Source organism: Prosopis cineraria, unplaced genomic scaffold (assembly GCF_029017545.1).
Source record: "Prosopis cineraria cultivar Desert tree isolate PC_DT_omini unplaced genomic scaffold, ASM2901754v1 PC10, whole genome shotgun sequence".
NCBI lineage: Eukaryota > Viridiplantae > Streptophyta > Magnoliopsida > Fabales > Fabaceae > Prosopis > Prosopis cineraria.
This window is the reverse complement of record NW_026555341.1, coordinates 32,064,687-32,078,472: the sequence shown is the minus strand read 5'-3', so window position 1 is coordinate 32,078,472 and position 13,786 is coordinate 32,064,687. Positions and strand designations below refer to the sequence as shown.

Sequence of the window (13,786 nt, the reverse complement as noted above, 5' to 3'; positions counted from 1 at the left end):
TTAATTTTTGGAGTGGATTTGACAAGATGAATGGGTACTTTAGTGGAAATTATTATCAGTGTGTATCTGGAGGTCTAATGTTCAAATCCTCTTAGCCGTGTTCTATTTTCATTTTTCTCCAGCCTTTATAAAATTATCTTTTTGCCCCTATTCCCATTAGGATATTTTTCCCCTTTCCTTCCTTGATTCAGTTTGCATTTTTGGTGTTCATTAAGAGAGCAAGAGAGTCGGCGGAATCCAAAACCTCCAAACCTCTATCCTCTACTATCCTCGATTTGTAGCTCATCGTCGGAGTAGGTGTGGCATGCCATGACCGCCACCGCTCTATTTTGCCATCAGTCCTTTATCTTCCCTCTCTTTGTGTCCCATATGCTGAGTGTCATGACCCATAATGAGAAGGCCTACACAATAAAAGCCCAAGAAACCAAATTAGGAAACGATTCTGAGGGAACCATAGGGATGAAGGCTTACACAAGAGCACACAGATGCGGCGTGCTACTTGGAAGCTAAGGGGAGAATGATTGAGTATATATATTCTGTTATGGCAGAGTAGTACGTGAGCAGATTTTGTGAATTGTCTTCTCTCTCTCATTTTCTTCCTCTCTGGACCACTTGTGGTTTTGTTATTCTTTTTTTAATTTCCTTCTAAATACCCTATGCTGTGATTCATTTATACTATGATGTTAGAATGAACTTTATGTCTTCTGGGTATTTCTTGTTATAGACTGCTTTGAATTATTCCTAAAATGATATAACCAGATTTTATATCCATTTGCTTGTTGAGAAACATCTATTTAAGTTCATAATAATTTAGTGCTCTCGTTGAGAGAAATGGTAGAGACTATAAGATTCAAAGATGTACAAGCTGATGTGAAAAGTTTGAGTAAACAAATAGCGCTTATGCAGCAGGAATACAATGCTAAGATGGAACAGATGGAAGCTAGCGCTACTAAGAGACTGAACAGAATTGAAGCGGCCATTGAAACATTGATTAGGGCTCCTAATCCTAAGGTCACAATAATGGAGACAATTATGGAGACACTTAATCGTAGCATGGATATGCAAAATCAAAAGACTGAACAACTCAATGTATCCTTGAAGTCTAGAGGCTATAACAGTGACAAGAGCCCTTCGTCGCATGCATCTCAAGTGGTGCGCCAGGTAAAAATTGATTTTCCAAAATTTGATGGCATGAACCCACTAAATTGGATCTTCCATGCAGAGCAATACTTTGCATACTGTGAAACACCAGATTTACAGAGAGTGGTTTTGGCCGCCATTAATTTTAAAGCAGATGTCGTTCTATGGTTTCAAATGCTTTAGAGAACTAACGTGATTACAAACTAGGCTTCATTAGCTAGGGCCATTGGAAGGGAATTTAGGCCATCCGTTTACGAGCAGCCCAGAGCAAAATTATTTAGGTTGGTACAAACTAGGTCAGTGGCTACATTTTATCGAGAATTCATGGCTTTAGCTAATCGAACTGAAGGAGTGACCGATAAAGCTTTGCTCGACCTCTTCATTAGCGCCTTGAAACCCAAGATTCATAGGGAGGTGATTACTCGTGCACCTCAAAATCTTCTAATAGCAGCAAAATTAGCTAAGTTGTACGATGCTAAGGGAGAAGCATTTTCAACACCACTAAAACTAAAGTTTAACACGAGTCTTGGTGGAGGTTTGTCGAAGCCTTATGAAAATTTCTCATCAGTGAATTTGAGTATTACCTTGAGTTCAGGGGTCAAAAATACCTTACCTTCTCTATTAGCCACTCCGTCTATCAAACCTTTGACTAGAGTGAAGAAAATAAGTCCAGCCGAGATGATGATTAGAAGGGAAAAAGGATTATGTTATACGTGCGATGCCAAATTCTTACTAGGGCATAGATGTCTAAACAAGCAATATATGTTGATGGAATGTGAGAATGAATCACTAGAAGACGATCCAGGGGGACACAAGAGCGAAGAGTTAAATGAAGATGGCAAATCTCTGACTATTCATCATTTATCATTGCAAGCCTACCAAGGAAAGCTGGGTAAAGCTACTATCCGATTTGAGGGCATTATTAATAGCACACGGGTTCAGGTATTGCTTGATGGTGGTAGCTCTGATAGTTTTATACATCCCCGTATTGTACAGCATCTTAATCTGCCAATAGAACCCGCTAACAATGTGAGGGTGATGGTGGGAGATGGGTATGCTATGAAGGGTGAAGGTCTGATAAGAAATTTACAAGTACAAATTCAAGGGCATACTATTGCATTCCCTGCTTTTGTGTTATTAGTTGCTGGCTCAGATATGGTTATTGGAGCATCGTGGTTAGCTACTTTAAGACCCCATATTGCTAATTACACTGTGGGGCATTCATACAATAAGTTTAGCAATAGTGGTGACTTCATTACTCTACTGGGTGATCAAAACCCTACTATTTCATAGGCCAAATTACATCAATTCTAGTGTTTGATGAGTGTAGGGGCAATATCTGAATGTTACTTATTACCTCCCAAATGGACCTAAAAGCATCATATTCAGTTGATGGAGGGTACAAGACCAATTAAAGTTCATCCTTACAGATATCCATTTAGCCAAAAATCTGAGATGGAAAGGATGGTTACAGAGTTATTAGATGGGGGTTTGATATAACCCAGTAGCAGCCCATTTTCAGCCCCTGTGATTTTAGTGAGGAAGAAAGATAGAACGTGGTGTTTTTGTGTTGATTATCGTGTATTGAATACAATGACATTCAAGGATTCTTTCCCCATACCTACTGTTGCTAAAGCTTTTATTCATAATGTGGTTAAATTGCATGGATTTCCCCGTACTATTGTCTCAGATCGAGATAGAGTTTTTGTCAGTGTATTTTGGTAACATTTGGTTAAATTACATGGTGCTGAGTTACATTTAAGCTCCTCTTATCATCTACAAACCGATGGTCAATCGGAAGTGTTGAGTAGATGCTTAGAGATATATCTTTGCTATTTTGTGTTTGACTATCCGAGACAGTGGCTGGATTTTCTCCCTTGGGCAGAGTTTTCATATAATACTACTCAACACACGACAATTAATATGACCCCTTTCAAGGCTATTTATGGTAGGGATCCCCCAACTCTGCTCCTTATCACTTTTACAGATAGAATACCTCCTGATTTATTTTAGCAATTACAACAGCGAGATATGATTATAACTACACTTAAGAGAAATCTTTTGAAGGCTCAAGCTAGGATGAAGAAATATGCAGACCGTAAACGTTTAGAGGTGCAATTCAATGTAGGTGATTTGGTGTTTGTCAAACTGAAACCTTACAGAGAGCATTCAGCAGCCTTTAGAAAATATCAAAAACTTGCCTTGAAATATTTTGGACCATTTCTCATAGTTTAAAAGATTGGGTCTGTGGCTTACAGGCTTGAATTACCACCAGCTACTAAGATTCATCCTATTTTTCATGTTTCTCTACTTAAGAGATATATCGGACCTAATACTTAACCATCTATGCCTTTGCCATTGCTAAATGATGTCGAGGGACCCATTATTCAACTTGTGGCAGTTATGGATACTCGAGTGATACAACGTGATTCGCAGTAGGTTTCCCAAGTGTTAGTTCGCTGGGAAGGACTAGAGGAACCTACATGGGAATATTTGTTTGATATGCAATAGGTGTATCCTTCTCTTGACCTTGGGGACAAAGTCTAACTTTTACAGGGGAGCAATGTCATGACCCATAGTAAGAGGACCCACACAACAAAAGCCCAAGAAGCCAAATTAGGAAATGATTCTGACGGAACCACGAGGGATGAAGGCTTATGTAGGAGCACACGGATGCGATGTGCCATTTGGAAGATGAGGGGAGAATGATTGAGTATATATATTTTGTTATGGCAGAGTAGTGTGTGAGCAAAAATTGTGAATTGTCTTCTCTCTCTCATTTTCTTCCTCTCTGGACCACTTGTGGTTTTACTGTTCTTTTTTCTGATTTCCTTCTAAATACCCTATGCTGTGATTCATTTATATTATGATGTTAGAATGAACTTTATGTTTTTTGGGTATTTCTCGTTATAAACTGCTCTGAATTATTCCTGAAATGATATAACCAGATTTTATATCCATTTGTTTGTTGAGAAACATTTGTTTAAGTTCATAACACTGACCGTCTCCTCCTTCCCCTGTTTCAATGCCAGGTCCTCTCTTCTTTCTTTGAGCGACAACGTCGACCAAATGTCTACATGTTTTACGTTACTGCCGTCCACCCGTCCTCCATTGCTGCTAGTGAGCTGTGCCTTCTACTGCCTCGCTCCTTATGTGCGTTGGCTCGCTCATTGGTGCAATAGTTTTCCTAGGTCTCGTATCTACATAATGATCAAACATTTCAATAAGCTAGTTAAACTAATAACAAGGCCTTCTATGATGATCTAACGAGCAAAGGAGATAATCAGCCTAAAATGGGTAGGAGTGATAACAGAAGTATCACTATAGTTGTGACCGATACACTCATAAGGTTGGGCCTTTGTGATTTTTTTTTCTTTTCTGTGTTTATCTTCTTTAAAAGTTGTGCGTTCTATTTCCTTTGTGAAAATAGTACCACAAAAGCAACCTATAATTGTTTTAGGATAAAAAGAAAACGAATGACAATAATTAGATGTGAAAATTGAACTTAAATCAACTTAAATGAAATGATAAGAACAGATCGAAGAAGTAGCAGTGTTTGTGTGAGGGCAATGTTAGTTATTCTCTAGGATCATTGTATACTGGACAGCCCTTTTCAGTTTGCTAAATATCAAATAAATGTCCTAGTCCTTGTTAGGTGTGGAATCTTGGTGAATTATGGGAGGAGAAATTGTTTTGATCTAATTGAATAACTAAGCGTGGGTAATGAATCATCCACAAAATTTTAGTATAGGAGTTATTAAATTTTTCTGTTGCAACTTGGGGTAGAAGGTTTATAAGTTAAAGATTGTTAATTAATTAATTTATTTATTTTTGACTTATAGCTTATTGTATTTACTTAAACCTTTAAATATTTAAAATGAATGTTATGGCTTCAAGTAAGATGTTAGGAAGAGAGTGCATAAGTGAACAAAGGTATTATTTATTTAAAGTGTGTGTTAGTGGAATATTATAACTGTGTACTAGAGAAGATTGTGGAGGAAAAGAATGTTTATTGGAGATGTATGGAATAGAGTCCTCATTAAAGAAGTTGTCTGTCCTTCTTGTCTAGGTAATAGAGTAGCTAAGGGGTGATAGAGAGGTGTACTTTAGAAGGAACATATTATCTTAAAAATAGATAGCATCTTAATTAACTTACCAATAAAATTTTCTTTATAAAATTTGTTGATGCCATTTTTTATTTTTTGATTGTTAGTAAACTACATTTATGAAAGGATGTTTTCTCATTGGATAATTCTAATTTAATGGTTCAATTTGTTATGTGAAATTATATTATATTGAATCAACAAAGTATTTACACAAGTTCAAGTGAATTTTATTGGGCAAAGTCATGCATGGAATTGTTAATGAAATTATAAAATGTTAGTTATGAAAACTTCCATGCATATTTAAAAGTTGATTTTAAGAGAGGACTATATGTAAAACACTAGTTCCTAACAACAGTTCTGTCAGTCCTTAGCACACCAAGGTTAGTGACTAGCTAGTTCACTTTTGTGAGTTTTGTTCTCATGTTTGTTATTCGTTGGACTCGTACCTATGTTTGATTTCGTGACTTCAAACTGCGTTTGGTTATTGTTATCCTCATTGACTGTGTGTCTACATTTATTTTCATAGCATAATATGCATTTGATTATTTACCCTTATAAACTGTGTGTTCACGTTTGTTATCTGTTCAGTAAAGTCTTCAAAATACTAATTTTTATTTGATTTGTGAAATTTATACTTCATTGATTTTATTTAGTAAATGTTTCTATTTTATTTATTTTGTTTATTTAATCTATTGATTGCTCAAGATCAAATGATAAAGTTGCTTTCTCATTACGAATTTAATGGTTCAGTATTTTTAAGGTTCTTTGAAATCTTTAAAACCCTAAATTTGGTGATTACATTATCTCGTGAGATTTTCTCTTTAATTTATTTACAATTACCTCAATCTACTCATTCTTATTATTTGATATTTTGTTATTGGGATATTATTTGCTGGAAAAATTATTTTTAATCTCAAATAGTGTAGCTAGTCTTATGCTCAAGCTAATCATTGAGAGGTGGTAGTATTTAGTTGAAGTGAATAATTGTAGATGAAACTTCTTGAAATGTAAACTTAAAATCCATGTATTATATTTTGTAAGTCTAATTTTTTAAAGCTCCACATAGATTATAGTTAGGGTCCTTATCCTTATATTGTGTTGTTTATCAGCTGCTGAGGAACGAAGCTCCCTTTTGTAAATTGATGTTATAAAATGATGATGTAGAAATTTTAGGAGGTCTTATTTTAGAGGTCTAATTATATTAATTATGTATTCCGGTATTAGAAATTAAAGTTTTCTTGAATTAAGGCTTTTAGGATATGGGTATTGTTCCTATATTCTGTGTCGGTCATGTCTTGTTTTTAGGGCATGATAGAATATATATGTATAAACATGTGTAAGTTAAGGCTTGGAGGGCTAAGATACTTGAGCAAGTACATGATTGTATCTTTTTGTATGTTTATGTGAAATGTTGGTCAAGTGATTGTGTAATTGGAACAAGTGTACAAAAAGGCCCTATTATGTGAAAAGGGCGGTTAACTGGCAAAAATTGCATGTAATGATGATATTGGTGATGTGCGTGGTCAGTTAGGTATAATGTGTCCTTCTGGATTTGGTTCAAGGCTTAAAATAGTCTAATGAGGTAAAAAATGAGAATTGAACACTTATGGTTATTTGTTTTTAAAGAAAAATGACTTTTTTTACTTGGGTGTTCAATTTATGATTGGACCGTTGGATTGTGTCCAAACTTATCTCATTAAAAAGATTATATTATAAGCTTCGTGTATACGCTTGAATCACTCCAATCAAACATCGAATGTGAAAATGATGTGTAGTGAAAATTTGTATCAAAAATCTACCATGACAGTAAAATCTAATATATGTGCCGCAACACATGTCATAAAGGCAGAGCACATTGCTTTGTACCACATGCTACATGCATGTGGTACCCGCCATGACACATGACCTGTTTTTGAATAAAATAATTGTTAGATTCTCTTGTTAAGTGGGTGCTTTCATTAGCCCATTTTATTGAACATATTTTCTATGAAGTTAGGATCTTGCATTTTAAGAAAATAAAATTAAGGGTTGTATCTTTGTTATTATGTTGGATTGCAATGTAAGGTGTGGATGTGTAACTAAAATCTAAGGTGAAAACTAGGATTTTACACAAACTAATCACACCAAATTGAACCAAATCAAACTAGCATGAACTGATTAAAACTTATTATAAATGAGATTTGGTTTGATTTTTCTTTTGGAAAAACTAATTTGTTTAGTTTCGTTCAAGTTTTTGTTTCTAGAAACTTGAATTAAACTAAACCAAGACTTATCGTATTTATTATATATATTTTTATAAATTTGCCAAAGATTTTTTTCCCTTTTCCAAGTTTATTTATTTGTAAATTATTAGTAAAATTAAGTTACAATTAGCTAAACATTATTTATAATTGTTTAAGATAATTTTTAATTTTATAATCAAGTGTTTTAAAGATAATACATTGATTTTTAACTGCTAAATTTGCTAATAAATTGTTAAAAAAATTCTTTTGCACTGAAGAAATTTTTTCACTACAACTAATAATTAATAGTTAAAACTTATTAGTGAACATGAATATATATATTAGTGATTAAGAATAATATCTCATTAAAAATTTTCAAACTTGATGTAAACTTAAACCAAATTGCTTAAAAATCAAACCAAACTGATTAGAGAAAAATACCAAATAAGTCCCAAATTATAGTAAATTGATTAGTTTGATTCAGTCTAGTTTTTTCTCAAAATCAAACCAAACCAAACCTGTGAACATCTTTACCTAATAGGCTCAAATGGCCAAGCTCAACCTGAATTCTTTCGAGTTTTGGGCCAACCTGAATACTCGCCTTGTAGAGCCTTTTTTTTTTTCTTTTTCAATTTTAATGCCTTTTTCACCTAATTGCATCAAAATAATAATCTAACATACATCCAAATTCCAAACTAACAATCCAAGTCCAACATACAAGTTACAACCGAGGCTTAAGAACTTTAATTCCACCATAACAACACAACTATATCAAAATACAAGCAGAGATAGAATCAAAGATAGCTCAAAAACAAGCTCAAGCAAATGCAAGTAGAGACGGAGATAGTTCAAACAATCAAACAAATAATGAGCATGACAACAGAGATCCAAACAGAACAGGGATTTCACAAATTAGATTCAACCTTTCAGACTTTCAGATAATGCGCGAGAGAAAACGAAAGAAGAAGATGAAGAAAACCTATTCAGTCTTAAGCTCGTTTAAGTCGGTGTCGTGGCCGTGGTTTCTGGATGAAGCTCGTTTTGGCCGTGGGTTGTGAACGAAGCTTTTTCTGGCTGTGGATTTTGGTTTTGAGCATGATGAGTGCCAGAGACAGTGTGAGTAGAAAGATTGCAAGCGATTGTGAAGTGCGAGAGAGATTGAGAGTGAGAGTGCGAGTCAAACTTAGCCGTTCGTCACCAAGAGAGTGCGATAGAGACTGAGAAACTAAAGAGTGAAGGCCGACGAAGTCTGACGAGTGTGACGGCTGACGAATGAGAATGAGAAGGCAACAAGTCTGGTCCTTTTCAGTCTTCAGTGAATCAACATGAACAAGAAGAACTGGCAGCTAGATTGAACGAGTTAGATGACGGCAATTCTAGGCTAGGGTTGAATGTTGATTCATGTTAATTGTTAAGTTAAAGCTAGAGGACATAGGGTAGCGACCTTTTTTGTTAAAATAATAATAATAATAAAAGAATATTCTAACTAAGCTCGAACCCATTCAAGCTCAGCCCTAATTTTGTTGGTTTGAAGTATCAATTTTTTTCAAAGTGTTAAGCTCAGCTTGAATATTTTTTAGTGTTATTTAGGCTCAGTCTGAATTATTGGTTGTACTAAAACTTGGCTAAAAAAATTTAAAATTAGGTTTGGTTTATTTCATAATAGCATAAAGTTATACACATAAACAAGAGCTTTTGGGCTAATTAGTCTGATTTATGAAACTCCATTTTATTATCTCTTCTTTATCTACTCTCTAACCCAAATCGTCGAAATTGAAATCAAGTTGAAGGATCTGAGTTAATGTAGCCTGACATTAAGAATATTCCCCAGAATCTTTTTGATAAATTCTTAAAATGTTACTAGAGAAACGTTGACCGGCCTAAAAAATAAAACTCAAGAATATTCTTGTCTCATTTATGGACTTTTCTATGATCAGTGTATAATTTAAAGTTCAAACAATTCTTTTTCTTGTCCGGCCAAGTTGAGACCTGTCTTAAAACAATAGAAGACCCTACTGTATTGGTGGGTATAAAATTTAAAACAAGTTATATTATTTATAAGTTATAAATAATACAACCTATATTATTTATAAGTTAATTATAATATGTACTTAAATTATCAAGGGACACGTTAATACTTGGTACTTGGTATCACAAAGTAATATATTTGAATGTAACACAACATGTGGCATAAGTAAGATGACTGGTTAATTTATTCATTGATCTCAAATTATGTACTCTATGATAAAACCATATATTTTCTATTACTATAATATAGGACATTTTCTAAAAATATCTTTGGTTTGAAATACTCCCTCCATTTTTTATTATAAAAGAAATTGTCATGTGCCTTAATTTTTATAAGCAAAACTTTACATTTCAAGAAGCATTTATTTAAAAAATAAATTATTATAAAAAATTTATTTCCACAAGAGTAATTTTTTATTTATAAATTATTATTTAAAAATGTTATAAAAAATTATTATAACACCTTTTCTTCAAATTATCCACCCATAAAGTCAATATTTATTTCCACAAGACTAATCTGTTTCATTAATTATTGAAATAATTTAATCCAACATTTTTAATTTTAGACATGGTTATTATATTTAACGAACTTTTTTAACAGTGAGAGTTAGTTATTTTTCTTTCATTTGAAAATGAAGTACTTCCTTCAAACCAAAATATAGGTATTGATAATTAATTCATGGTTTTCAAAAAATATAGTTAAAACCTTAATTTCTTAAAAAAAATTTACATATTTTCAATTTTACCTTAATTAAATATCCTATATAAGTATTATGATAATGATAATTAAAATTCTAATGCATCTTTTTTCAAAAAGTAATAAATGCAGTAGGGTATAGTTGAAAAAATAATTATAAAAGTTACACTATGCATTATATTTTGGACCATGCAAGACTTCTAAAAGATTCCCTGTATTGCAATCTGGAGCGAGTAGTATATATAAGTTATTGGGTTATTTTTATTTTTTTAGCTATACCCCCACTTCATATATTATCCCTTATAAAAAAAATGGTCCAATGGAATCTCAAGTGCCATTATTAAGATACTTATATACACGGTATTTAATGAGAGTTAATTAAAAATATGTACATTTTTTAAAAGATTAAAGTTTCAGAATTTTCACTATAAAAAAAAAGACTTTTAGTGGTGACTTTCTACGGCAACAGTAAAAGTTGCTGCTAAAAGTGTGACTGTCTGTGATGACATTTTAAGTCGCCGTTGAAATAGTGACTTTCTACGGCGAGAAGATATAGTTGTCGCTGATTGTCAGACTTTCAGCAGCTACCAGTGCATGTTGCCGCTGAAAGTCTAAGTTTCAGCGGCGACTTATGTCGCTGCTGAAAGTTGACAATGAGCGGTGATTTTTTAGAGTTGCCACTGATTGTCAACATATTTTAAAATATTTTATAATTTTCAAAAAAAACTTATGTTATAAGTTTCAGCGGTGATTTTTTAGTATCGTCGCTAAAAATGAGACTTTTAACGGCGACTTTAAATGTTGTTGCTAAAAGTTTGATTTTGTATTATCATCACAATTTTTTATTTTTATTTATCTAATATTTAACATTTTAAAACATTAATTTTGTTATATTATTGTAATTTTATAATGAATATATAAAATAACATAATGAGTTTTCATTTAATATATTCTACGGTTAAATTATAACTTTAAGGTAAGGTTAAAGTATTATTTAATGCTAGTGAGTTAGAGTAAAGAATTAAGCCAAACCATATTATTTTGCATGTGTGTTTTGATTAAAAAATTTACAACTGAGGTTAAAATTCAACTGAGATTAGCAAACTAAAGATGGAAGAAAAGTCAGTAAATATAATATAATTTATGTTTGAATTTTTTTTAGAAGTCAGTTAGATAAACTAAAATTTATTTAGATAATTTTATTCAAAAGCCAGTTGAGATATTTAATGGCCAAAATGAGCATAAAATTTTTAATATATATGTTTTGACTAATTAATAAACTAAAAATTAAATTTAAAATTATAACTCATAAGTGAAAAATCTTAAATATTCAAGATAGAAGAGAAGAAAGAGAAAGCATAAGCCATTGGATCAACGTAAAAGTCAATAACACTACTTGTTTATAATAATTAGACATGTGATTCATAAATTTATTCATTCATAGAATGATATTTCATCTAATCTAATTTTTTTAATTAAAATTCTACATTTAACACCAGTTATTTTAAAGCTTGATGCTAGTTTAGAAACATAAATAATTATAAACTAATGTATAATCATTAATATATTTAGTATTTACTCATAGATATTTTTTATATTATAATTATAAATATGAATATTAAAATAAATAATATAACAACCTCAAGAAGTAAAATAAAATAAAATAAATAATACAAATGATATTGTATAATTATATTTATAATTTACTTTAAACAAAATAAATAATATAATTTGCAATTTTATAAAGTATTTAAGGATAGTAATGATATTTTATAATAGTTAATATTTAATATATGTGTGTGTTTGTATAGTTTAATAATATATATATATATATATATTTAATTATGTAATAATAGACTGTAGATTCATTCCAACTTAGTGGCAAAATGGTTGGACACAAAAGGAGGAGGTCATAGGTTCAAACCTTAGAGGAAACAACTTTTAAAATGAAAATATAAATTAGTGACATGATGACACGTGGCGTGTGGTGGGAGTGACAAGTAGAGAGTGATATGGCGTCACGTGAGGTAGGGCGACACATGAAGGGTGACATGACACCACATGGTGCGAGGTGGGGCGCTATGTGGATGGTGACGTGGCACCATGCATGTAAGTGAACCAACATTACTTTTCAGCAGCGACAAAAAAGTCACCGTTGATTGGTAGTTTTCGTGATAACAAATGTCGCCACTGATACTTAACATTCAGCGGCGACAAATTTGCTTTTCTACGACGACATTTGTGGTCGTTGATTTTCAACTTTCAACGGTGACTTTTATTGTCATCACAAATTAAATTAGTTACAAGAGCTCTCACAGCGATATTGTGGAGACTTTTTGTTGCCGCTGAAAATTTTCAACAACGACTTTTTAGCTTTTAATGGTAACAAATGTCGTTGCTAAAATTCAATTTTTTTGTAGTGTTTTTTTTTTTAAAAGAATCCTAAAGTTGTTACATTACTTTATTCCATGACTCCATGGAGTGGAGGGAATATATGTGTGTGTGTGTATTAACATTCCTATGATTTTGGTGATCAATATCAAAATCAAATTGGACTTCAACGATTAAGAGTGGATCACAAGAAAAGAGAATGTCGGTTTCTTCTGCAGTAGGATCTACTAATGACATCAGGATGTTGAAGCTAGCAATTGCAGAAAAACACTCAAATCCTCCCATAGCAGCGATCCAAGTGATCTCCACTACTATGGTCCAAGCACGTAGCCTTGTTTATAATGGTGATTCACTTAATCGAATTGTGCTCAATCCATGGGAGCTTCGTTTCATAATTCTCGAGTATGGTCAAAAAGGTCCTCTTTCCACAAACCCGCCATATCATCTTCATCGTCTTCTTCTTCATATCACACACACGCAGTGATCCAGCACCTTAAGGAATCTCTTTCTGGCACCCTCGACTTCTTCTTGCCGCTCGCTGGCCGTCTTGCTATATATTGTCCCCGACGCCCACGATGGTGGCACCTCTTCTGTCTTCGTCACTGGCAACAACGCTGGAGCAAGCTTTGTTCATGCAATTGCAGAGAACACTACAATGGCCGACATCCTCGAACCAACTTATGTTCCTCCAATTATCAAGTCCTTCTTCCCACTTGGCAAATCGAAAAGCTTCGAAGCAACTCATATCCCATTAATGACGGTTCAAGTTACGGAGCTTGTGGACGGCATCTTCATCGCTTGCTTGATGAACCATTGTCTTGTTGAAGTCAAGCCATACTGGAATTTCTTGAACACGTGGGCTAAGATTAGCCAAGATGGTTTGAACCACTTAGGGTCAGATTTGAAGCTTGCATCATTTGAACGTTGATTTCCTCTTGCTGATATTGAACGCCCCATATGAATATGACTCAAAGAAATAATGGAAGAATATTATCTTGATGAATCTGTTTATTCTCTTCTTTCACCTCCCATTTCGAAGAGGATCTTCCACTTTAAAAGAGAAAAAATCGCTGAACTCAAAGCAAAAGCTCAATCAGAGGTGGTAGACGATGGTGTGGTCAGCAATGAAATCTCCTCTTTGCAAGCTGCCGTCAGCCATATTTGGAGATCTGTGATAAAAAATCAGAATCTTGATCCCGATT

The 13,786-nt window shown here is 33.2% G+C and overlaps 1 protein-coding gene across 1 annotated transcript; it reads left to right on the top strand.

Moving 5' to 3' along the window:
* Window positions 1-12,783: 12,783 nt before the first annotated feature.
* Window positions 12,784-13,512, top strand: LOC129322565 (uncharacterized acetyltransferase At3g50280-like). Its single transcript, XM_054968864.1, has 2 exons — window positions 12,784-12,986; window positions 13,074-13,512. Exons 1-2 carry the CDS (start codon window positions 12,784-12,786, stop codon window positions 13,510-13,512), a joined length of 642 nt encoding a protein of 213 aa, XP_054824839.1.
* Window positions 13,513-13,786: the final 274 nt, after the last annotated feature.